General features: G+C 69.9%; 2 protein-coding genes and 1 pseudogene across 5 annotated transcripts; all 3 read right to left on the reverse strand.

Moving 5' to 3' along the window:
• Positions 1-762: 762 nt before the first annotated feature.
• On the reverse strand, positions 763-7,567 carry CAMKV (CaM kinase like vesicle associated). Its single transcript, XM_052776515.1, is given in 12 exon segments — positions 763-920; positions 922-1,118; positions 1,313-1,400; positions 1,476-1,554; positions 1,641-1,777; positions 1,860-1,935; positions 2,227-2,347; positions 2,427-2,565; positions 2,650-2,724; positions 2,810-2,941; positions 4,136-4,244; positions 7,450-7,567. Coding segments are annotated over 11 exon segments (1,179 nt in total). The 5' UTR covers positions 4,231-4,244; positions 7,450-7,567; the 3' UTR covers positions 763-880.
• Positions 7,568-10,253: 2,686 nt separating this feature from the next.
• LOC128137901 (actin-like) lies at positions 10,254-11,242 on the reverse strand (annotated as a pseudogene).
• A 3,901-nt stretch (positions 11,243-15,143) lies between these two features.
• MST1R (macrophage stimulating 1 receptor) lies at positions 15,144-23,605 on the reverse strand. Of its 4 annotated transcripts, none has more exons than XM_052776509.1 (21): positions 23,573-23,605; positions 21,612-22,925; positions 20,200-20,388; positions 19,992-20,117; positions 19,744-19,914; positions 19,356-19,525; positions 19,079-19,256; positions 18,848-18,993; positions 18,589-18,750; positions 18,337-18,430; positions 18,003-18,230; positions 17,774-17,920; positions 17,537-17,696; positions 17,361-17,453; positions 17,060-17,284; positions 16,899-16,979; positions 16,612-16,793; positions 16,425-16,534; positions 16,152-16,317; positions 15,933-16,069; positions 15,144-15,848 (listed from the first exon to the last, which is right to left on the reverse strand). In XM_052776509.1, exons 2-21 carry the CDS (start codon positions 22,836-22,838, stop codon positions 15,566-15,568), a joined length of 4,275 nt encoding a protein of 1,424 aa, XP_052632469.1. In that variant the 5' UTR covers positions 22,839-22,925; positions 23,573-23,605; the 3' UTR covers positions 15,144-15,565. The 4 variants fall into 4 exon arrangements, with proteins under 4 accessions (XP_052632469.1, XP_052632470.1, XP_052632471.1 ...); XM_052776510.1 differs by having other exon boundaries at positions 17,060-17,281; positions 23,464-23,589; XM_052776511.1 differs by having other exon boundaries at positions 15,144-15,842; positions 23,464-23,589.
• Positions 23,606-23,903: the final 298 nt, after the last annotated feature.

The following is a 23,903-nucleotide window of genomic DNA, read 5'->3' on the forward strand; positions in this document are numbered from 1 at the left end:
CTGCCTCCCGGGCGGTGGCCGGGACGAGCTGCCGCAGGGCCCCCCGCTGCCCTTACCGCCTGGACAGCAATGTCGCTTCCAGCCTGCCCGGGCCGCCCCGCCTCACTCGGCCCTGGCAGGAGCCGCACCACGTGCCGCCGGCACGCGAGGCAGGCCGCCGGCACCCCGGGCCCCACAGAGAGACAGGGCAGGCGGCACTGGTGCTGTCTCAGTTTGTCCTCAGCGGGGTCTTTATTTGCCAGAGATACAGCGTGGGGGGCACGGGCACGCGGGGCGCTGGCGGCAGCCGCAGGCAGAGCCGGCCCTGCAGGCATGCAGCTGCGAGGGAGCGAAGCGGGGACCGGGGGGGGGGGGGAAGGCACGAGGGGGGGCCATTTGGGATCCTCCAGACACGATGTGTGGGGGGGGCCCCATGCTCCCTCGCCCCCCCTGCAATGCGCCCCCTCCGGGGCCCTGGGATGGAGAGGGGGTGCCAGGTGCTCTGCCCGCTGGGGCCCCCCCTCCGTCCCACGCGGCCCCACCTGTGGTCCCGCACATGCACGCGTGTCCCGGGGGGCCCCGTGTGACACCCCCCCGGCCCCGCGGGGCATGCGGCCGGGGTGGGCTGCCCCGTATCTCTGGGCATCCCCGGGGGGGCGGGGGGGGGGACGGCGGCAGGGGACAGACTGAGAGAGCGAGGGGGGGGACAGACCGACCGGCAAAGCCACCGAGGGGGGCCAGGAGGGGCCGGGGGGGGCCGGGGAGGACGGGCTCCATGCAGGGCTCTGCCCCGCGGCCGGCTCTCCGTCGGGGCACGTAGAAAATGGGGCGCAGGCAGGGGCGCAGGGGGGACCATGCCGGGGGCTATGTACAGAGGGGGGGGCACGGGGGCCACCGCCGCTCAGCCGGTCTGCTCGCCGGGGGCCTCGGTGGTGGCGGCGGGTGGCAGCCCCGTCCCCGTTACACGTGGCGGCGGGCGGCGTGCCGGGGGTCGCGGGGGTCGCGGGGGCCGCAGTGTCCGTGGCGGCGGTGGCAGTAGTGGCGGTGGCGGCGGTGGCGGCGGTGGCCGGTGCTGGGGCCGTCTCCGTCTGCTCGGGTGCTCGCAGGCGTTTCATGAGCGTGGTCACTCGCACGGCTTTCTGCGGGGGGAGAGGCGGGGGGCCGTGGGGCACGGGTGCTCCCCGGGCCCCTCACCGGGGCGTCGGGTCCCCCACCGGGGATGCCTGCTGGGGGCTGGTGGGGTCGCCCCCAGAGGCTGACAGCCCTGTGGTGGGGGAATGGGCTCGGCTGAGAGGGGAAACTGAGGCACGGGGTGCCCTCCCCCCCCCCCCACCTTCCACTTGGCCCGGGCAAAGTTCTTCTCGATCTGGGCGCAGACACCATCCTTGATGTTCTTGTCAGAGGCGGCGTTGCCGGAGATCCTGGGGAGGCGGGGAGGGGTGAGCAGCCCCCGCCAGGTCCCCCCGGCCCCCCCGGCCGCCCCCACCGCCCCTCACCACTCGTGGGAGATAGCTTCCTCCGCCGTGATCCGCTGGTCCTGCTCCACCTCCATCAGGCGCGTCACCAGCTCCTTGGCTGGGGGCACAGGGGGGGGAAAGTCAGCACTGGGGGGGACAATGTGGGACGCCGTGTCCCCCCCACCCCGCCAGCATGGGGCTCACCCGCCTGCGAGATGTCGTCCCAGTACGGCGGGTCGAACTCGTAGTCCCCGGCCAGGATTTTGCGGAAGAGGTTCTTGTCGTGGTTCTCGTAATCATCCTCGTCTGCCTCCTCATAGAAAGGGGGGTTCCCCGAGAGGCTGGGGGACGGGGCGGGGGGCTCAGCCTGGCCCCCCGGCCCCCAGCCCCCCGTGGCCGCCCCGGCCCTCGCCCCGCACTCACAGGATGTACATGATGACGCCGATGGCCCAGCAGTCCACCGGCCGCCCGTACCGCTGCCGCCCCACCACCTCCGGAGCTGCGAGGGACAGGAGAGCGGTCCTGCCCCGGGGGTCCCTAAACCCCCCGGCCCCTCACCCTCGGGGTGGTGGGGAGCAGGAGGGACCCACCGGGAGCACCCAGGATCAGCCCTCTGGGGTGATGGGGAGCGGGAGGGACCCACCGGGAGCACCCAGGGTCAGCAGCAGGGACCCGATGAGAGCTCCTGGGACCGGTCCCCGGGGCGGCAAGGAGCATCAGGGACCCCGCCGGGACCCCAGCAGTGCTGCCCGCCCCTGCGCACCCGCCCGGCTGGCTCTCGCCCACCCACCCAAGTACTCGGGGGTGCCGCAGGGCTCCTTGATGAGCCCGTTCTCCAGCTTGGCCAGGTGGAAGTCGCTGATGACGATCTTGGAGTTCTTCAGGCGGTTATAGTACACCAGGTTCTCCAGCTGCCGGCGCAGGGGTTGTGAGCATCGGGGCGGGGGGCACGCCGGCACCCACGGGTGCTCCCACGTCCCCACCACCCACCTTGAGGTTCCTGTGGACGATCTTGAGCGAGTGCAGGTAGGCGACGGCCTCCAGCACCTGCCGGATGACGTTGCTGGTGTCCCTCTCTGAGTAGTAGCCCTGGTCCAGGATCCAGTCGAAGACCTCCCGGCCGGTGGCCCTGCCAACGGCAGCTCTGCCGAGACCCCCCCCGCCCCCGGCGGGGGCACCCCCAGCCAGCCACCCCTGCGCCCCCCAAACTTACAGCTCCAGGAAGATGAAATACTCCTTGCGGGTGATGTAGACATCCACCAGCTGCAGGATGTTGGGGTGCTTCACCCTATGGAGAGACAGGGGCGTGGGTGGGGGTCCCCAATTTGCCCAGCAGCACAGGAGCACACCCCCTGCCCAGCCCCAGCACTCACATTTTGAGGATGATGATCTCGTTTTTGGCCGCCTTCCGCACTTTCCGCCCGTCCCGCTTCAAAAACTTCTTGCAGGTGTACAGCTTCCCCGTCGTCTTCTCCTTGGCCCGGAAGATTTCACAGAACTCCTCCCTGCAAGGGCAACCGCAGCCGTCACCCCCCCCCTCCCGGGACCACCGAGCTCGGGGCGCTCGGGTGGTCCCCAGGCCCATCAGCATCCCCCCCCATCCCAGCGGCAAGAGATGCCACGGGGGTGGAAGGAAGCTGCGGCTAAAAACAGCTCTGGAGCAGAGGGGGGGAAAAATAATGGGCAGTGAGAAGGAACTGATATGGAATAAACAAATTGATAGGCAAGGGGGAAAATTTCCTGATTAAAAAGCCCCCTCCCTGCAGCAGCCGGAGTAGGACCCGCTGCGAAGCCGCCCATGCCGAGGCAGAACAGCAGCACGCCCCGACATTAATGTCAGCGCCACGGTCGGGAAGAAAGAAGGGGAGACGCGCCGGTTGCCTGGGAATGCTGCAATATTTCTGTTCTATTATAGATGATGCTCGAGCCCATCGGCCGGGCCAGAGCCGCAGAGGAGCCCCCGGGGGGCACCCGGCACCAGTCCGGCAAAGCGTTTGGCTTTCCAACCCCCCTGGCTGCCCCAAAATCCTCATGGCTGCTGCCCTGGGTGCAGGGGTACCGGGAGCCATGGGCTTTGGGACAGGCTGCTTGGAGGATGGAGCAAAGCTTTGAGAGCACCCAAAAAGGTCCCCGCTGCCACCCAGCATCACCCCGCCAGGCGTGACCCATGGCCAAGCGGTCCCGGTGTTTTGGAGGCTGATGGAAAAATTTCCGGGACATATTTTGGGGTCAAACTGCTCTCAGTAGGTCTGAGGGCTTCGCTTGTGGAGTGCTTCCTAACGGCTGCTCCAGCACGGCAATAAATTTTGGGGCAAAGCAGCAGCGCTCCGCTCCCCCCCAAATTGACATCCGCCCTTTCCTTTGCCGGAGCAGAGCCCTCCCGCTTCCCGGAGCGCTCAGGGAAGCCGGGATCGTGTAGAATTGCTGCAAGCCCTGCAGATCTTGTGGGGAGGAGGGAGGGATACGGGGAGCCACCCGGCTGCAGCTGGCAGCAGCGGGTAGGTCCTCGCTGCCCTCTCGGCACCGGCGGTAACTACCCCACACGCCTGTCAGCGAGAGGGATTAATTAGGGGACAGCCACCCCAAAATGCGCCCTGCCCATCCCAGCCGGGGACCGGCACCCCGAAAGCCCCCGCGGGCAGCGTCGTGCCGTTCCTCAGCCCGGGGGCACCCGCGGGGCCGGGGAGGGACCAACTCACGTTTTGATGACCTGGCCCAGGTCATATCTGTCGGTCACCTCGGACGGCTGGTTATAATCTTTCTTGTCTCCCAGCGTCACGCAGCCAAACGGCATCGCAGGGCCCGGTGCTGGCAGGGCAGGGAGAGGCGGTGAGCGCCCCGGCACCGCCGGCCCCCCTGGAGCCGTACCAGCCCCCCTCCCGCCCGAGCCGTGCTAATTAACGTAAAACCTGACGAAGCACAGCGGTCGCTCGTGCTTCCCAGCCGCCGCAAGCCACCACGTGCCCAGCCCCACCGATGTGCGTCCACCCCCGTGGCGTCCGGCCGCTCTGCCTGGGCTCGGGCTGCAGGCACGGCCGCAAGCCGGCCCAGCCGGCCCGTCCGGCCCTCCTTTGCGGTTCATTAATGATTTATTAAGTAGCCAGAGCTAGCGCAGAGCCTGGAGCACCCGCTGGGGAGGGAATTGGAGGCAAATGGACCCTCTCCCGTTTCGCAGCCCGGTTATGCCTCGTGGTGACATTTCTGTAGCCAGGGCTTCCCCAGGCAGAGCACTGTCACACACCATCACACGTGCACCGAGTTACACCAGCCTCGGCTCCCTGTCCCCTACCAGCCCTGACAGCCCCACCGCAGCACCGGGCAGGCGGGCACTGTGGTTCGGCAGTGCCGGCCCTCCTGCCGCCGGCAGCTGGCAGGACACCGGCCCTGGCATGCACCAGCTCCTCCGGCCCTTTAGGAAAGATATTTTGCCCCTTGCTTTCCTGCTGGGAACCCTTTGAATCCAGACCCTGCTCGGAAGCTTCCCAGCAAAAAATTGGTCCCATGAAGTGGTTTTTTTCCCCTTTCCCACCCCATTACCGGGAGGAAGTTTCAATTGGCGTTATTTTCTGATGGCTCAGAAGGAGATAGGGCTTCCCGGGCCCCCCTGGCCCTCTTGGACAGGCCCAAACCGGACCCCACAATGGGATGCTGGCGTGATGCTGGAGGCACCCATCGCCCGCTGCTAAAGCTCCTGAAACACCACGCTGCAACGTGCCGGCCTCACCGTGCCGTGCCGGCAGCGCCCGGGGCCCGGCAGCGAGGGCCGCGGGCAGGATGGCAGTGCGGGATGCGGGAGCCGGCATCGCGGGTACCCAAGCTCTGAGCCTGTTGCTATGGCAATGGGAGCTGGAGATGCAGAAAGCGGCACATCCTTCGGAGGGGGCAGGGACGGGCAGCACCCAGCAGCACCCGACCCACCCTCAGGTGCACAGCCCCGGCCCCGCTGCACGGGCCCCGGGAGGACGGTGGTCTTGCCCACAGCACCCAGGGCATGCACCTAAGCGCTCTCTGGGGTGATCGACCCCAAACCTGGGTGGGACGTGGGTGCGGCGAGCCAGGGAATGGGGGGATGCTCCTTCCTGCCTCCATCCCTCGGGGCTGCCCTGCCTCCGTGCCTGCCCAAGCAATGCCCGCAGGATGGGTGCTCCCAGCTCACCCAACACCCAGGCACCCTCCTGCCAGGAAAGACCGCGCCAGGCAAGAGCACCCGTCCCCGTCCCACTCGGGCTGCACCCGCTCCCAAAAGAGAAGCAGAGCACCCATGGGACACCCCTCCCCGGGCTGCAGACCGAATGAGACTTTCCAGCCCACGCTCAGCTCATCCCAACAGCCTCCCCGGGCAAACACGACCTGCCCGGCACCTCTGTGTCCCCATGCCACATGACGCCGGCTCTGCCGTGCCACCGTGCCCGGCCAAGGGGACAAGGGCTGTCCTGGCAGCTGCTGGCTGGCGTGGCAGCGGGCTCGGTGCCGTGGGCCGGCAGGGGCAGGGCTGGCCCGTGGGTGGGCGGGAAGGCTGCCAGCACCGGCAGCGTGATGCCAGGATTAGCTGGGAAGGGGACCCGGGTGGGATGATGTATCGGGATTTTATTGCTGTCTCTGCGAGCGCTCAGCTAATCTGCGCTCATAAAATTAGTTCCCGTTGGTTTAGCGGGGACCCATCGCGCCAGGGCTGAGCACCGGCACCCTCCCCTGCCCCGGGCTGATTCGGGGGGGGGGCTCAGCATATCTGGGGTACCCTGCAAGGGAGGCTGGCACCCAGCCCCACACTGGGGACAGCACTTGCGCCCCACAGGTGAGAGCACCCCGGCCATGGCAGGGGCACCCAGGCAAGGGGTGGGCAAAGGGGTGATTGTTTCCTCCCCGGGGTGCCGGGGGGGAGGCTGGGTGCTGTGCTAGCACCCGCACAGAGCCAGCCCCCCCCCAGCATCTAATTTGGGAGCAGAAGCAACAGCGGGTGTAAGACAATAGCGGGGAAGTGGGTGGCCGGGTGCGGACGGCATGGAGGGATGACGCAGCCGTGCAGCCCTCGCCAGCGGGCCCCCCCAGCCCCCCGCACCCCAGCTCTGCCCCACGGCATGGGGTGCTACCGGCCGGTGCTCTGTCTCCGGCCCTGCTTCCACCTGCAGCCGCCCTGGACGTGTCCGTGGCGGGGAGAGAAGGGGGGGGGTCCCCGCTGCCATCCCGCTCCCCCACATCCCAGGGGGAGGGATGTACCGGCGAGAGGCACAAACGCAGCCGGGCCGAGATGGACCGAAATATTGCTAGTGCAGGCAGCAGGCAAGCAGCGGGGAGGCGGAGGGGCTGCGCCAGCCTTGTGCTGCCCACAGGAGCACCCGGGCTGGGGCAGAGGCAGGGCTGGGGGAGTCCCACCGCCCCCCCCCCCCGGGGCCGGGGAGGGGGGGAGCGGTGCGGAGGTGCAGCCCGGGCCGTGCACCGCAGGGGAGATCTCGGTCGTGGCCGGCTCGGAGCGATGCGGCAGCGGGCTGCGGGAGAGAGGCGCAGGGGGCCCGGGAGGGGATGCTCGGCGGCGGGGGTGCGGGTCCCCGGCAGCACCCCCCCCCGCCACGGGGCCGGCCCGGCTCTCCGGGCTCCGCGCTGGACGCGGGGGGCGGCCCCGGGCCCCGGGGAGGTTGGCGAGCAGGGAGGCGCGGGGGGGGGGGAGCCGGGCTCCGGCGTCCGGCCGTGCCCCCGGCGCCCGTCGGGGCTCGGGCTCTGCGGGACGCGGGGTGCCGTCGGGGAGCCGTCGGGGCGCACACGCAGCCCGGCACGGACCGCCGCGGCCCCGCCGGGGTGTCCCGGGCCACCGGGGGTCTGAGGAGGGCGGGGGCGGGTGGGCTGGGGGAGTGAGGGGGCAGCCCCGGGCCAACAAGTGCCAAATCCCAGCAACGCCCCCACCCCGGGCGGGCCCGGCCCCCCTCGCCCACGGGCACGGACCGGCACGCCTGGGCTCGGTTCGGCTCGGCTCGGCTCGGCTGGGCTCGGGGCTGTCCCGGCGCGGCGCCGCGCTCACCTGCACGCCTCTCCGACCGCAACGGGGGGCCGCGGCCCGGGGCCGCCGCTCGGGGCGGGGGGCTGCGCGCCCCTCCCTCCCTCCCTTCCTTCCTTCCTTCCGAGCCGAACCGAGCCGAGCCGAGCCGAGCCGAGCCGAGCCGAGCCGAGCCGAACCGTCGGTCCGTCGCGGCGCGGCCCCGCGCGCCCGGCGCGGCAAGTTGGGGGGGGGGGGGGGCGGGACCGCGAGGCCCCGCCCCGCCCCCGGGGCGCCCCGCCCCGCCCCGCCCCTGACGTCACCGCCAAACTTCGCGCCCCGCTCGTCGGGCGCGGGAGAGACACCCGCGGGGACGCGTCACGCGTGGCGCTGGGACGCGAGTCCCCGGCACCGCGGCGGGACGGGGCGGCCGTGTCCCCTCGGGGCGGCCCCGGCAAAGTCACCCAAAGCGGGCTGGGGCGCTGCCACGCCTCGGGGACCGGGGGGACCCTACGGGACCCCGCGTCGCGGTCCACGCGGCGTCTCGCGGGGGAGCGTGTAAATAGCCGCGAGCCCCCGCGGCTTGCTCCGCTCCGGCTGCTGCCTGCCGATGTCCCCTGAGCCTGTCCCCGCTGTCCCCGTCCGAGCTCCTCGCCCCAGGGGGTGGCTGCCCAAAGGGAGGCTGTGCCCCGCGGGCCGCATCCTGCCAAGGCCCGAGAGCCAGGGCAGCCCTGGTGTCACAGTGGGCTTTGCTGAGATCATAGAATCATAGAATCATTTAGGTTGGGAAAGACCTTCAAGACCATCGAGTCCAACCATCATCCATGCCCACTAAACCATGATAGTGAGGACCGATGCAAGATACAGAGCACCGGGGTGAGCCGGGGTCCCCTTGGCTGTGCCATGGCCGCTGGCCCTGGGTGGGATGGGACAGGATAGGATGGGATGGGTGGGATGGGACAGGATGGATGGGATGGGACAGGGTGGGATGGGATAGGACAGCAGCAGATTATTGGCAGTGCTGAGTGTGGGCCCAGCATCACAGGTGTCGGTCCCCTGAGGGCACTAAAAGGCACCATGAAGACGCAGGCAGGCGCACGGTCCTGCCTCCGTGCCATGATCCTGTGGGAGCCAGGCAACTTCCCTCATCCTCTTTCCCCAGCTGTGGGGCCAAAGGACCTGCTCGCTCCCCCCATGGACAGCGATTGTCTGTGTCCCACGGCCCAGGGGCAAGAAAGAGGTAAGAAATCAGCCACCCCAATACCCTTAACTCTGCCCGCAGCCTGGATATGGCGCCCAGCCCGGGGTGGGCAGCACGGCCCTGGGGTCGCAGCAGGGCCCCCAGCCCCTTCTCCCAGCCCCCGGAGCACCTCACTCCTCACGAAACGCAGCCGCGTGTGCGGAGCCTCCCAAATGGCTGCGTGCTGCGTGCTGGCATTTGCGGCCCATACGGTGCCGCTTCCGAGCTGCACCCCCTCTCGCCTCCCCTCCCACCCCTGCGCCCTCCAAACCCAATCTCCCCAAAACCACCCAGCCCACGCCGGCCTGAGCTGCCATGGGGATATGGCCATCCTCTCCTGGGATCCACAGCCCCCCGAGCCCGGGTCGGGCAGGCCCATGGACAGGGGACGCCGGGGTCCTGTCCCCAAAGCCAGCATCTCCCATCTGCGCACAGGGAGACTGGCCAGCACCCCAAGGCGGAGACAGCCCAGGGCACCCCATGCACCCGTCCCCTGCAGGGCACTGAGCCGTGTGAGCCCTGGGCCCACCGCCACCCGTGCCGGGTAATTAACGGCGCGTGAGAGCAGGGGAATTAGCAGGGCACTGTAGTTTGAGCTTCTAATCAAGAGTTTAATCATACCGGCTGGCAGCAGCGCGGCACCATTATTAATCTTTGCACCTCGCGGGAACCTGGAGCGTAACTCACAATTACCCGGCAGGCGCCTGGCGCGGCTCGGGGCTGCCCGGTGGCGGCTCGCGGCACAGGGAACGGGCCGGCGTTCCTCCAGCACCCCTCGGCCCGGCTCGCACCCATCACCTCCTGGCACCGGCCTCCTGCCCGTGGCAGAACTGCCCCGGGGTCCCACCGCTGCCCCCTGCTCCCCTCCCGGCCCCAGCTGTTGTTCAGATCTTGGGCCACCCCGTGCCCCCCATTTTGAGGTGACGGGTCTGCTCAACCCAACAGCGTTCATCCCTGCTGTGCCCTGCCCCGCTGCCCTGCTCACCACCGCCCCGTGCACCCACCGCCCCGTGCACCCATGGCCCCGTGCGCCCAGTGCCCTGTGCACCCCCCACCCCACGCACCCGCTGCCCCGTGCACCCACTGCCCTTCCCACTGTCCCGCAGTAAGCCCAGAACCGGGTGCGGGGGTGACGTGGCCGGTCTGGGGTGACATTTCCCGCAGGACCCCTGCAGTGAGTAAGCCCCGGCTGCCCGAGGAGGGGGTGCCAGGGCTGGGGGCACCCGGCCGTACCCCTCTGCCTCGGGTGGGGGGGACACGGGATGGGGGATACCCGGCCGTACCCCTCTACCCCAGGCGGGGTGGAGGGGGTGCAGGGCCAACCCAGCCTGGCAGGCCGGTGCCGGGGGGTTTCGCGGTGGGGGTGCGGTGGGGTGCGGCAGGGAGGAGGGGGGGTGCAGCGTGTCCGTGACTCAAGCGCCACGCGGCACCGCATCCCTGCGTGCTCGCCATCGCCATGGCAACCGCCAGGCAATCAGCGATAATTGCGTGCGTTGGCCTGGCAACGGGGCCAAATAAACCCCATCCCTCCTTTCGGGGGGCTGGCGGGGGGAGCGAAGACAAAAAGGGGTCGCAGCCACCCATCGCCGCTCCCGGCCTTTTATTGGGGTCAGCAGCAGCGGGGGTGCACGGCGGCAGGGCCGCCCTCCCCGTAGGCGTCCCGCGGCACCCACGCGCCCTGGAAGGCGTCGAGGGAGGCGGCCAGCGAGCCGCCCAGCCAGGCGGCCACGCGGCGGCGGGGGGCGGCCTCGGGGGGCACCCCCAGCTCGGCGGCCAGGCGCCCGGCGAAGCCGCGCAGCAGCGTGGTACCCCCCGCCAGCAGCAAGCGAGGCGGGGGGCGGCCGGGGGGGCCCCCGCACCGGCGCAGGCTGAGGGCCGCCTGCTCCAGCAGCCCCGGCCCCGGCAGCCCCAGGGCGGCGGGAGCCAGCAGCGCCTCGGGGCAGCGGAACCGCTCGTCCCCCAGGAGCAGCCCCGAGGCGCCGGGGGTGGTGAGGGGCTGGGCCCCCCCCGGCCCCCGGCAGGACGCAGCAGCAGGTCTCCTTCAAGCGGCGCAGGGGGTCGGCGTCCAGGCGGACCCCGCGGGACCCCAGCAGCCGGCCCAGGTAGAGGGTGAGGGCGTCCCCGGCCACGTCGAGGCGGAAGGTGGCATGGGGCAGCGCGTAGCCCTCCCGCACGCCCGCCGCGTAGGAGGTGCCGGCACCGGAGCCCACCACCACGCCGGCGGTGTGGCCGTAGGAGTAGGCGGCGAGCAGGGAGCGGGGCAGCACCAGCATGGCCGGCACCCCGAAACCCTCGAAGAGCAGCTCGGCCACCTTCTCCCGGTTGGCGATGGGAGAAAGCGGGGCGTCCGTGGCCAGCACCGCCACCTCCTCGGGGCAGACGCCCAGCTCCTGGTAGAGGATTCGGTTGCCACAGCTCCTCCAGCCCGTCCCAGTCGGTGACCACGCCGTGGGTGAGGACGGGGCTGCCCCCCACCCGGGTGGGCACCACCGATCGTGGCTGCTCGTCCCCGGCCAGCCCGCTCCTGGTGTGGCCGGTCCCCGTGTCGATGACGACGGCACACAAAGCCTTGTACCTCTCCACCGGCTTGGTCCCCATCGCATCCAGGGCTGGCTCTGGTCCCTGGAGCCCTGCCTGGTGTGTGGGGGGTCAATCACCATAGCAACTGCCTGCATCACAGTGGTGACATCACCCATTGCGTGGGGGTTTGGTTCCCCTTCCCATTGGAAGACCTTTGGGGGTCCCCTGAGTCTCCCTGGGGCAGTACCTGCGGCCACAGGGACGAGGGCATGGGGAGGCTGCGCAGGGTGAGGAGTTTCATGTGCCAATTGAGTGGGGCTCCTCACTAGGAGAGAACCGGCCCCCAGCGAGAGCACTGGGACCAGGACCAGGACCAGGACCAGGACTGAGACCGGGACGTGGCTGGCACAGGTCCTGACTGGGCACTGAGATGGGGCGAGCCTCCCCAGCCGAGGGTGGCTGCTGTCTCGGGGACAGAAAAAGGAGAAAAAATGTGCCTTATAGGCTGGAAGGCTTCAGGGTAAAGAAAAGCTGCTTGGGGGCCAGCAGAGCTCCCCGCAGGCCACCAAAGCTCCCCAGGGGCCAGCAGAGTTCCCCGGGGGCCAGCAGAGCCCCAGATGGGCGCAGGGGTGCCGCGGGCAGTGCGGGTGCCCCCCAGATACGGGTGCCAGAACCAGGTGGGGAGGACAGAGGGACAGGGCTGGCCGCCGGGGCTGGACACACAGCCTGCCCGGGGTGCGGGCAGCGGGGGCCGGGGTGCAGGCAGCCTCCCCCCGCCGCTCGCAGGCATCATTAGCAAAACTTGCCGGTTTCTAAAAATGGCGCCGCGGTGCCGCGGCAGCCGCTCTTCACGCCCGCTCCCCAGCACGCCGGCAGCCGCTAAAAACAGCTCGGCGCTGCCTGCTGCCTCCTGCCACCTCTTGCCGGGCCGGCTGACGCCAGAGACCACTGCTTCGCTCAAACGCTGATTTGGCACAATTTTGCCCATCTCCAATCCAGCCCCCACCCCTGGCTGCCCGGTGGGCCGTGGCAGAGGTAAAAGCGGGGCAGGCTGCCCGCCTGGGTGGCACCCGCTGCCTGCACCCGGCCTTTGCACCCGCTTCGCCACGAGGAGCCCAAAACCGCCACCGGTGCGAGGTGCCATTGCGGCAGCACCGGCAAACGCCGTCGCAGCACGTCCCCGGGCGCTGCCGGCAGCGGGACCGTGCCTGGCTCTGCCTGTGCGCCTGCAGCCCTGCGCGCGGCCACTCATGTTTTATAGATGGCTCTGATTTTAATAATTAATCCCTGCTAACGACAGCACTTTCCCCAAATAAAACATTTAAAGTGCTGTGTGTGCAAGGCGCGCTGCCGAGGCGGGACGCCGGCTGCTCTGCCGCAGCCGTGGCGGGTGGGCACGGCACGACGTGGCACGGCACAGCATGGCACGGCGCGGCGTGGTGCGGCGGGGCCGCACATGCCCACGGCTCAACCAGGTGCTCCACCAACCATGCCTAGCCATGCAGCACCTTAGGGTGTCACTTACCCAGTGCCCACCCTTGGGTGCCCACCCGTGCCCAGGCAGCACCTCTGAGACCCCCCCTCCAGCTGGGGCAGGGGTGCCAGATGCCGGGCGAGATGCCACCCTGCGAGGTCCCCTGTGCTGTGGCGGTGTGCGCAGCACCAACGCCGATCCTGGCTGGCAGCAGCAGGCAGGGGTGGGCACTTGCCAGCTCGTGGTGTTAAAGGCCAGGCGCTCGCTCCTCACCTCCCACAGCGTAATTAGGGCAGGATAAATGCGTATTAGCATGAAATCTGTCATCTCTGCAAGCACATTTGGGGGGGGGGGGTGCAGCCTAAGGCAGGGGCCCTCCTCACGCACGTCACCGTAACCACGAGAGCCTCGTCAGCTAATGAGCTGTTCACTGAGCCGCCCCACCACGGGGCACTGACAGCCCTGCTCATGTGGGGTGCCCCCAGGGCTGCCCCCCATGTCACAGGACAGCGGGCCTGGCACCCATCCGTCACCCAACCACAGCCCTGGGCACCCACCCTGCCCTGCGCTGAGGAGGGCAACACCCAGGGTGCCTGTCCAACCGTCATCCATCCATCCATCCATCCATCCATCCATCCATCCATCCATCCATCCATCCCTCCCTGCATCCCAGCTGCTGGTAGTGCCCAGCCAGCCACCCCAGCCGCCCCCCTGGCACCCAGCATCCCCCAGCACTGGTGCCCAGCATCCCCCAGCACCTCCCGTTTCTGATCCAGCCCTAATAACCGCATGGTGCTGGGCCCTTCCCGTTGCCACAGCAACTTGGCAGCGTAGCTGAAATGGTGTTGCTTGGCCTCACGTGGGCAGGGCCGGCACCCATGCCGGGGGGCACGGCCACCCCAAAACTCAGGCCAGGGGAGCAGTTCGGCCCCACCGTGGGGAAACTGAGGCACCGTTCCGGCAGACCCCCTGACTGCAGGATGCTGGAACCCAGCTGCGCTAAAAATATCCTCCTGCAAGTAGCAGCAGAGCCATGCAGGTGCGAGGTGCCGGCGGAGACGGACAGCTTGGCTGATGGGAGCTGACGTGGCCCCGGGCTCCGGCGCCACTTAATGAGCAGCCCAGGAGGTTTTATTTAAAGCTGGTGCTGGCTACAGGACCCGCGTGGCTGGCCACGGACCGGGGAGCGGAGCTGCCCACGGCTGCGGGGCTGGGGCATGTTTCAGCATCCCCTGCCCATCCCCAAACCCTGCCCTTGCCCCCACCCCAAGCTCTGGACGTGCACCCAGGGGGTGATGCCCATCACCGGCCCCCTCCTCTTTTCCAGTTTCTTGTTCTAGGGGATTTTTGCCCCAGAATTGGAGCGGAGGGGACATCCTCATTGGGAAGAGCTCCTTACAGATGTGACATCTGCCGCCACTGCCAGCAAAAGGAGCGGAGAAAGCTGGCTCATCTGGCAGCAGGCATTGGTGGGGGGCTCAACCGCTCTCCCCTGCTCCTGGGGAGTTCCAATTCCAGCCTCTGGGCATGCCCTGGGGCACAAGATGCACTGTCCCCTGCACAGGCAGCAGCTGAAGCAATTAGGGTGCAATTAAATGAGGCTGGTAACGACCTTGGTCACCATGCAGCAGCCCCAAGGCCGGTTCAGTGTGCCGCGCCAGGACCCTGTGCCGGCAGGCAGGGTGGGTAGCGGTGCCCAAAAGCAGGCAGCACCGGGCTGTACTGTGGGCTGAGTGCCACTGTGTCTGCCACTGTGATCGCGTGTCCTGGGCACCGTGGTCCCATGGGCACCTCAGTGCCAGGGACACTGTAATCCCATGGCCAGGCACCTGTGAACCCAAGGGCACCCCGATCCCATGCCCAGGCACCCATCATCCCAGGAGCATCATGACCCCGTGGGCACCGTGATCCCAGGCACCCATCATGCCGTGATGCCGGGGCACCGTGACCCACACCCTAGGCAGCGGGATCCCAGGGGCACCATCACCCCGCACCCAAAAGCGTGGTGCTCCCCACACCATCTCGCGCCCCACAGCCACCCTGGCCCCGCAGCCAGGCAGGTGCCTCGAGCCCACCCGGCTGGCAGAGCCCACGCGGCTGGCAGAGCCGTCGGCACAGCCACCAGGGCTATATTTAGCCGCAGCTGAAGAGGGTGGAAAGGGCTGTACCCAGCGAGATGCCACCTCCCCGCCGTGGCCCCAACCGCCCAGGTAAGGGGACAGAGGCGAGGGCCACAGCTTGGCACCTGCTGCCATTTGGGATCGCCGGTGAGCGGGGCCACGGGGGACGGTGCCCAGGGTGGCCACGCCAGCACCAGTGTGCAGGTGCCCTCCCGTGGCTGGCACGGGAACGGTGGGTGCACCCTCACCCGTGCCCCCCATGAGGTGGGTGCCCCGAGGGGGTGGGAACCCGGAGCGGGGAGCACACCCCCCCCCCCCCGCAGGGGTACAGGGGTGCTGCCAACCTGGGGCATGGCCCCCCTCAAAGACACAGGCCCAGCCTGGGAACAAATATAATTAGGTTTTAATGAGTGATTCGAGCAGCCGAGGGGCTGGAAACCCCATGGGACACCTGGGTGGGCCAAGCCACCCCATGGCACCCGCTGGGGCTGAGCTGGGGCCCCGTGGCACCCAGCCGCTGTGGGGCTGAGCCCCAGACCCCACGGCACAGCCTCACCGGCGTGGGGCTGAGCGTCCCAGCACCCAGCCAGTGCAGGCAGCCCATGGTGTGGGACCAAGCCTGGGGAGCACCCAGCAGGGTCCGGGTGTGATCCGTGGGAAAGCACCCCACAGGACCCGGCTGCCTCCCAGCACCCATCCCATAGGGAGGGTGTCCCATAACACCTGGCTGCACACCGCAACCCTCCTAGGGAGAGCGTGCCCATGGTGTATGGGCGTCCAGGAGCCCCCGCAGCGCAGGGCACCGCATCAGCACATGGACGTGTCCTCCTCCTCTTCCTCCTCCTCCTCCTCCTCCTCCTCCTCCTCCTCCTCCTCGTTATCCTCATCCTCATCCTCGCCATCAGGCAGCTGCCCCAGGGGGGCGGGGGGGAAGGGGGGGCCACACTCCAGATTGACGTAGGTGACGGCCAGGTTGACATAGTGCTCGCCCTCCAGCGTGGCCAGGACACGCTCCAGCTCGCCCACCAGCCCCGTGAAGGATGGCCTCTCCTCGGGCGCCGGTGCCCAGCAGCTCAGCAGCACCCTGTACCTGCCCCGACACCCCCGTCAGCACCAGTGGCCCCCCTGGGACCACCCCGCCCCACCACCCTGCCCACCCCCCAGCCCCACTCACAGGGTGTCGGGGCAGTGGCGGGGCTGCGGAAGGCGTCTCCCCCGCAGCAGGTAGCTGGCCATGTCGTAGGGGTCCACCCCGGGGTACGGCGATGCCCCCCGCGTCAGCAGCTCCCACATGAGCACCCCGAAGGACCACTGCCGAGCAGAGAGCCACCGTGGGGGGGGGCGGGTGGGATGGGGACAGGGGTCAGGGGACAGGGACAGGGGTTGTGCCTACCACGTCCGACTTGGTGGTGAATTTTTGGGTCTGGAGGCTCTCCAGTGCCATCCACTTGACGGGCAGCTTGGCGTGGCGGTGCTGCTGGATGCTGTAGTACTCCTTGCCGAACACATCCCGCGCCAGCCCGAAGTCGGCCACCTTCACTGTCAGTGTCTCGTCCAGCCTGCGGGACAGGGTTTTGCGGGGGGGGGGGGGCGGCCACCAGGCAGCACCCCCCGTGCCTACAGGGTGACCCCATGGCAGGGCTCCGGCGGGTACGGCCGCACTCACATGCAGTTCCTGGCCGCCAGATCGCGATGCACAAACTTCTTCTGGGCCAGGTACTCCATGCCCAGGGCCACCTGCAGCCCGAAGCCGATGAGATCCTTCACCGTGGGGCTCTGCGGGGTGGGAGCGGTGAGCGGGGTGACCTTGGCCCCCCAACACATCCCCCCCCCCCCCAAAGGGTACCCCCTACCCGCTCCTGGGCGCGGATGAAGTGGCGCAGGTCCCCATGGCGCATGTAGGGCAGGACGACGAGGGGCAGCCCGTGGCGGGGCAGGCACACCCCCAGCAGCGAGAGCACCTGGGGGTGGTGGAAGCTCTTCATGAGGATGCCCTCGCGTAGGAACTCCTCCACCTCCTCCACGTCCGTGATGCCTGCCGAGAGCCGAGCCGTGGGGCGCCCCGCCGCTGTGCCGTGCTGTGGGACCGCGCCGTAAGACCGTGCCGCAGGGCCACACCGCGGGAGCGGGTGCTACTCACGGTGCAGGGACTTGACGGCACAGTGGAGGTCCCCCAGCAGCGGGTCCGTGTAGGTGCCGTGGTAGACGCTGCCGAAGTGCCCTGCGGGGACAGGTGGCATGAAGCTGGCACGGCGCGTGGCGAGCGGGTGACGTCACAGCCAAATCGGGGTGCGGCGTCACCTTTGCCGATGACCTGGTGGCGGTGGGTGACGAGCCGCTCCTCGGGGATGAGGATGTCCTTCACCTCCTCCAGCAGCTCCGGCCTCAGGTTCTCCAGGCAGCAGGATGTGGCCCTGAGCAGGGGCACGGGGGAGCCACCACCCACCACGCCGGCACTGGCACCGGTGCCGGCGAAGCGTGCCCGGGTCCCCAGTGGGCTGGGACTGCCTGCCACGGGCAGCACTGCTGGGACAGGCGGAGGCAGGGTGAGGGCTGGGCAGGCACCCAGCACCCCACCACCCACCGGTGACCACCCACTTACCCAGCACCTCCCTGTAGTCGACGCCGGGCCGCTGGGTGGTGGTGGGGGGGTCGCCGCGGCCGGGCTGCACCAGCAGCTCCAGGTTCTCCGTCCCTGCGGGCAGCAGCGGGGTGAGCGGGGGGCGGCGTGGCGGGGGACCGGGGGGCAGCGGGGCGCCCGGCGAGCGTGGCACTCACCCCTTCTCTTCCTCCAGCGCCAGCGGAGCAGCACGGCGGCCAGGATGCAGCAGACCAGGAAGGTGACACCGATGCCCAGGGCCAGGCTGGTGGCCACGTCCAGCGAGGCGGGGGGGGGCAGCACCCAGCCCAGCGCCTCGCAGGCACCATTCACGCAGATCTGGGCGAGCAGGGGCTCAGTGGGGACGGGGTGGGGGACACCGAGGCGGGGGGTCGCCCACCCAGGGGGGTGCCTACCTCCACGGGGGCCCCGGCCGGGGGCAGGCGCAGCTCACGGGGCAGGCGGCACGTCACCTCGTTCTTCAACACGTTGGGGTGGCAGTCCCGGCCCCCCACCGTCATGGTGATGTTCATGCAGCTGGCCACGGCGTCCAGCCCCAATTGCTGCCCGGACACAGCGCCCTGAGCCCGGGGGTCCCGGCAGCGGGACCCCCCCCACCCCGGCTCACCCCGCTGCCCCACGTACGTGCACCTCGATCTCGTCGTCGCCGGGCTTGAGGCGGAGGCGACCGCCCTCCTGCTTCACGGGGAAGACCCTGGGCCGGGGGTAGTAGCGGAGGCGGAAGAGCCGGCGGCCAGCGGCACCGTCCAGCAGCACGCTCAGGTTCCCCGGCGCCGTCTCCACCTTGCTCTCGAAGGGGAAGGCCGGGCTTTGGCACAGCAGCCGCTCCGGCGCCCGCGGACCCTCGCACTCCTGCGGGCAGGGGGAAGCTGGGTGCCGGTGCGGCACCGTGCCCGGCGCTGGGACGGGCAGGGTAGGGCCGGGGTGGGGGGTGACGGCCTCCTGCTCCGGCGCTTACCACGGCTTCGGTCCTCACGCCGCCGGCTTCAAAGTGGATCTTGGCGCGATACACCGAGTCCAGGTGGGTGCCGATGACGGTGAGTATCGAGCCCCTGCGGCGAGCAGGGGTCAGGGCCCCAGGGTGCACGTGGTCCCCAGGGCGCGTGTGGTCCCCGGGGTGCACGCGGACCCCAGCGCCTCATCCAGCCTGGCCGGGGCGGTGGGGAGGCCAGGGCTGTCCCCCCCATGGGAAGGGAGCCCACGCACTCACTCATAGCTGCAGCTGGGATCGATGGCCGAAATGAAGGGGTCGGGGCGGTACTGGAAGGGCAGAGGGGCCAGGAACTCCTCCCCGTCGATCCACAGGGCCACCCGGGCTGAGCCCAGGCCACCGGTGGCGGGAGCCGTGCACCGAATTGCCTCCTCGCCCTGCCTGGGGACATGGCAGCCATGGCTGGAGGGGACTGCGGGGGGGGCGTCCCCGTGCCAGGGACCCCGCTGTTCCCGGTGGGGGCAAGGCAGGGGCGTACCTGGGCTGCCCGGCCAGGGGGCACTCGGAGCCGTTGACCATCACCCGCCAGCTGCTCCCCGCTGAGAGGTGGGTGCCACGCAGGGAGAGGTGGGTGCCACCCCCCCGGGGGCCAAACGGGGGGTGCAGGGCGCTGATGCGGGGCTCCTGGGCAGAGATGGGGTCGGTGGCGTGGGTGGGTGAGCCAAACCCGCCCCCCCCCAAACCCCGGACCGCCAGCGCAGAGCCGTACCACGAAGACGAAGCCACCGAGGGTGGCGGAGCCGCGGACACGGAAGCTGGAGGGTCCGGTGGGTTCCTCCACGGTGAGCACCACATCAGCCGGGCCCCCCGCTGCCGTCGGGCCCCCCGGCTCCAGCTCACACACCAGCACGTCCACAAAGTCCTTGCGGCGGGAGGTGGGCAGGGGTCTGTGGGGCGATGATGGGGGGTCAGCCCCAGGCTGGGGGGGGCAGCCCCAGACCCCTCTCTGCTGCTGTTTCCCCCCCGCCCCGGGCACCGCCGCGCACCTGTGGCTCTTGCTCTCCTCTGGCAGCACGGTGCAGCCTCGCCGGCCCACCGCCACCCGGTAAGCACCGGGGGGGCTGCGGCGGGGGTAGAGGTCCGCGTGGGAGCGGAATGTCATGCCGCAGAGCGTCACCCGCGTCTGGCCCCGCAGCGGGGCACTCCGGGGGTGGAACTGCGGGAGAGGCACCTGTGTCACCCTGAACCCCAAAAGCCCGGTGACAGTTGTGGGTCCGCAAAGCCCCTTGCCCGGGGGGGCACAACGCCCATCCCGGGGAGGGGGTCTCTGGACACAGCAAAGGTCCCACCACGTGCCACCCCATTTGCCACCTCCCTCCCCATCTGAGTGCTTGGGAGATGTGGGGAGCGGGGGAGACGGCGGCGCAGACCTACGTCGGTGAGGACGGGTGCGCAGCTGTCCTGGACCCAGGGGCCGGCGCACTCGTGGCGGCGCGTGCACCCATCCCCGCACCAGCCGCAGCCCATGAAGCGCTCAGCTCGCAGGCAGCGCTGGCACGTGGAGAAGTGGCGGCAGCCAGGACCGGTGACGTTCAGGCGCCACACCTGGGGACAGAGAGCGGAGGCGAGCGGGGAACGTGGGGCTCAGCGCCCGCTCCAGACCCCCCAGGACCCCCGCTCACCTTGGTGCCAGCAGCGAAGAACAGCGAGCGGCTCTGCAGCCCCATGGCACCCCGCACCGGCCCCGGCTCCCCCAGGGAGAAGTTGGCCAAGGTGAGGAGGTAGGAGCTGGAGCGCTGGAGCACCATCTGCAGCAGGGCAGAGCAGGGGGCTGAGCACACCCCACGTGCCGCTGGGAGCACCCCACACCACCCGGCCTCCCCATCCCACCTGGAAGATGCGTCCCTCCGCTGTGCCCAGGTGGGCCACGGTGACATCCCCCAGGGCGGTGACGAAGATGGAGGTGAGGAGGACGCCGGCCAGGTGCCCGTTGAACAGGTCCACCTTATGGGAGGCAGCGGGGACGAGGGTGGGCTGGTCCCAACAGCTGGTGTTGGCCACCGGTGCCGAGAGGTTCACCTGCGGCCAAGCGTGGGGTGGGTGCCTTGAAGCCAGCCCCAGCACCCCGATCCCCCCATACCCTCGTGGGTGGGCACCAGCTCCAGCCACAAAATACTCTGGGGAGCACCCGATTGCCTAAGCTCCCTTGCAGGCTGGGAAAATTTTGGGGGAAAGAACACATCCGCAGCCCCTCCCGCAGCCCCCGCACAGCGTCAGATCCTGCCCTCCCCTCCCACCCCATCTGGATGTGGTTATCCGTGCCGGCACCGCTCGGCGAGCACCCCAAAACCAGCCCTCCCCGTCCCCAGGGCTCAGCGGGGGGCTGGGGATGAAGGGGGACCCCAGGCACCAGGGGGTCCCCACTGGCCCCCCATTGATGCACGGGGCCGGGGATCCCCCCCCGGCTCGCCCTGCCAGTGGCGTGAGTCAGCGGCAGTGAGCCGTCTGCTTCCGCGCACGGGAAGAGGAAGGGATTTGGCTGCACCTTGCCCCGCGCCTGGCTGAGAACTCCAAAACTCGTGTCACGGGTGCTTGCTGGGACCCTGCCTGCAGAGGGGGCCCTGCCGGGATGCCCGCCCATCCCGCCCGTGCTGGAGCTTGTCCCTGGGACACGGCGTTCCTGCCCCACGGCTGCGGCAGACAAGAAACCCCGGTGACTAATTGCGCTTCCGCCCGCGGTTTATTTGCCCAGAGAAGGCGGTGGCCCCAGGGCCCGGGGGGGGCAAGGTGGGAGTGGCTGGGCACCCAACGCACCCTGGCCCGGGAAGCACCGAGGCCCGGTGGCTTCCCAGTCCCCCTGGAGAGGGTGGCCGTCAACGACCCAGCGCCGGGGACAGTCACCGCGGGGCCAGAGCTGGCGTTCCCCGGGGAAGTCACACCGAGGAGAGGGACTTTTGGCCCGATGCGTGGCAAGCAGCGGTGCGCCCATGTGCTGGGACATGAGTCTGCGGCACCCGGCGCGGGCAAGCACGGGGTGCCCGGGGTGGGGCGTGCAACCGGATCCATGCCAGCACCCTGCCTCCTCGGTGCGGCCAGGGTTGGCGAAACGCGGCGGGCCCTGCCATAGGCAGCGGGCGGCTGGCGGGGCTGACTCACACCTGGGCGACGCCGCTCTCCCCCCCCCCCCCACCCCGGTCCACCCCGCTTTACCAGTGCTTCCCGGCATCCCAGATCCACCTCCCCGCGTCCCAGTCAACCCCCAGGCCCACCGGGACAGACGCGGCACGGGGCGGGGGACTCACGTTGTGCGGGCAGTACTCCACCGGTTGGAAGAAGCTGAGCCCCCGCAGCAGCGGCTGGTGCCCGGTGCCGCAGCACTTCTCCATGCCCTCCTCTATGGCCTGGTTGAGGAGGCGGAGGGGGAAGGCGCAGACGGCCGAGTCCTCCCGTGGCACCCGGCTCTCCAGCCGGCTCTCGGCAAAGGCACCAAAGAGCACCGTGTCGGTGTCGTTGATGCCGAGGTCGCGGGCCAGGCGGGCGCCGGGGCGGGCGGCGTGGGCTGCCTGCAGCACGTTGTAGGCGACATCCCGCTCGGCGTCCTCCTCGCCGCTGTGCCGCCGCCGCCGCCGCCGCCGCTTGGACTCGAAGCGGCAGTCGAGGACGAGCTCGCGGTAGCGGCGGAGGTCGCGCTCGTGGGTGCTGAGCCGTGCCAGGCGCGTGTGGTACGCTGCCGAGCCCGGCCGCTCCAGCTGCACCGTCAGGAAGTAGACGTGGTCCCCGTCGGCGAAGGAGTGCACGTAGTGGATGGTGTAGTTGTCCCGGTATTGCGGCAGCACCGTCAGCCACTGGAAGTCGTCCGAAAAGCCGTCCAAGGTGCCCTTCAGCCTGCGGACGGACACCGACTGCGGGCTGTACCGTGTCGCCACGCTGCTGTTGATGGTGGAGCCGAGGTAGAAGAAAGAAGCGTAGGAGGTGGCCACCACGGTGGCACTTGTCCCCAGGGGGCTGGCCACGCAGTCGGGGCAGGACGCAGGGCTGTTCCCCGTGGCTGAGTACAGGCAGCGCGTGGTCGCGATGGCCACCTTGCCGTCCCGCACCTCCAGCTGGTGCTGGTAGCACAGCCCGTGCCGCGCTGTGCCGCAGCTGTACAGCCATGGCTCCAGCGGGTCCAGCAGCAGCAGGACGTTGTCCGTGTCCTCGGGGCCGTCCGCGGCAGCCGGGCACAGGCGGCAGATCTCACACTCAGCGCTGCCCACCGGGCCGGTGACAAGGGCGGAGAGGAGGCGCAGCTCGGGGCTGGCCAGCAGGATGCGGTTGCGGATGGCCACGAAGACGGCGGCCGGGCCGGCGGAGTCGGCGAAGACAGCGACGTTCTGCACGGGGCTGCCGGCGTCGAGGCCAGGCAGCGTGTAGGGGACAGAGAAGTTCCTGGTGGAGCTGTAAGGGATGCGGGGGCACTGCCAGGTGTCGGCACCCAGCGGGGCCAAGGCGAGCGCCAGCAAGAGGCACACGCGACGTGACAGCCCCATGCTGCACGGTGCCACCCGTGTGGGGTTATCGATGGTGCTCAGCACCGAGCGGGGTCGGGACGCATGGAGGACGGGTCACCATTGCATCTGCGAAATGAAAGGAGAAAGGGTTTTACCTGCCGTAGTCAGGTGAGGACCTTAGGGCACTGCCGCAGCTGTGTGTGGGGCAGGGGGTGCCGGGGTCCCCCGGGGCCAGCCGATGACGGGCGCTACCGGGGAAGGATCGGCCGCACCAAACCTCTTCCCAAATACCGCGAGCAGGAGATGAAGCCAAACTGCCTGCGGCAGGGGGGGACAAATCCTGCCCGCTGCCACCTCCCAGACCCTCGCCTGTCCCCCGGAGGCATCCCTGCCCTGCAAGACCCCCTTCCTGGGCACTGGAATGGGGACCCTGCCAGCCCCCCCCCGGGAACAAGGACCCCGAGGGCCCCCTGGGGCCGGGCCGGGGATGGGGACCCCTGCCAGCCCCGGGGACAGCAATGGGGACAGGGGATCCCCGCGGGACTGGGACAAGTCCCCTGCCAGCCCCCAGGGACAGGGACCCCGACGTAACCCCCCGGGGCCGTGTCGTTCGACCCGTCCCGTCCCGTCCCGTCCCGTCCGTCCCCCCCCCGCTCCAGCTCACCGGGGCCGGGAGCGGTTCCCAGCCGGGATCCCCGTCGGGTCCGGCTCTCCGGGACCGCCCCGTCCCGTCCGGTCCGGTGCCGAGCCGTGCCGGGCGGCGGGGCCCTCACCTGGGCGCTGCCGGGCCGTGCCGTGCCGTGCCGGGGCGGAACGGAACGGAACGGAGGGGGGCCGTGCCGGAGGCGGCGAGGCGGGCCGGGGCGGGCCGGGGCGGGCCAGGGCCCTGCCCCCGGGCCGTGCGGGGCTCCCCGAGGGCCGGCACCGGCACACGCAGCCCGGGGGGACGGGGGTACCCGGGGGAACCGGGAGCCCGGGGGAAGCATACGGTACCGAGGTGCCCGGAGGGTTCGCTGGGCACCCCGGGGGGACAAGCTTGGGTGGGCACGGTGCCCAAAAGGGACACGGGCGAGAGACGGAGGCCCCCGGTCGGGACACGGCGCG

Source organism: Harpia harpyja, chromosome Z, assembly GCF_026419915.1.
Source record: "Harpia harpyja isolate bHarHar1 chromosome Z, bHarHar1 primary haplotype, whole genome shotgun sequence".
Taxonomy (NCBI): domain Eukaryota; kingdom Metazoa; phylum Chordata; class Aves; order Accipitriformes; family Accipitridae; genus Harpia; species Harpia harpyja.

What these genes read in the sequence shown, in the direction of transcription:
- MST1R (XM_052776509.1), bottom strand. Translation starts at nt 22,838, where the DNA reads ATGGGGCTGTCACGTCGCGTGTGCCTCTTGCTGGCGCTCGCCTTGGCC. An exon ending in ACGACGAGATCGAGGTGCAC is followed by an intron (nt 17,921 to 18,002) that starts GTACGTGGGGCA and finishes GTGTCCGGGCAG; the next exon opens with CAATTGGGGCTGGACGCCGT. An exon ending in CCACCAGGTCATCGGCAAAG is followed by an intron (nt 16,980 to 17,059) that starts GTGACGCCGCAC and finishes CTGTCCCCGCAG; the next exon opens with GGCACTTCGGCAGCGTCTAC.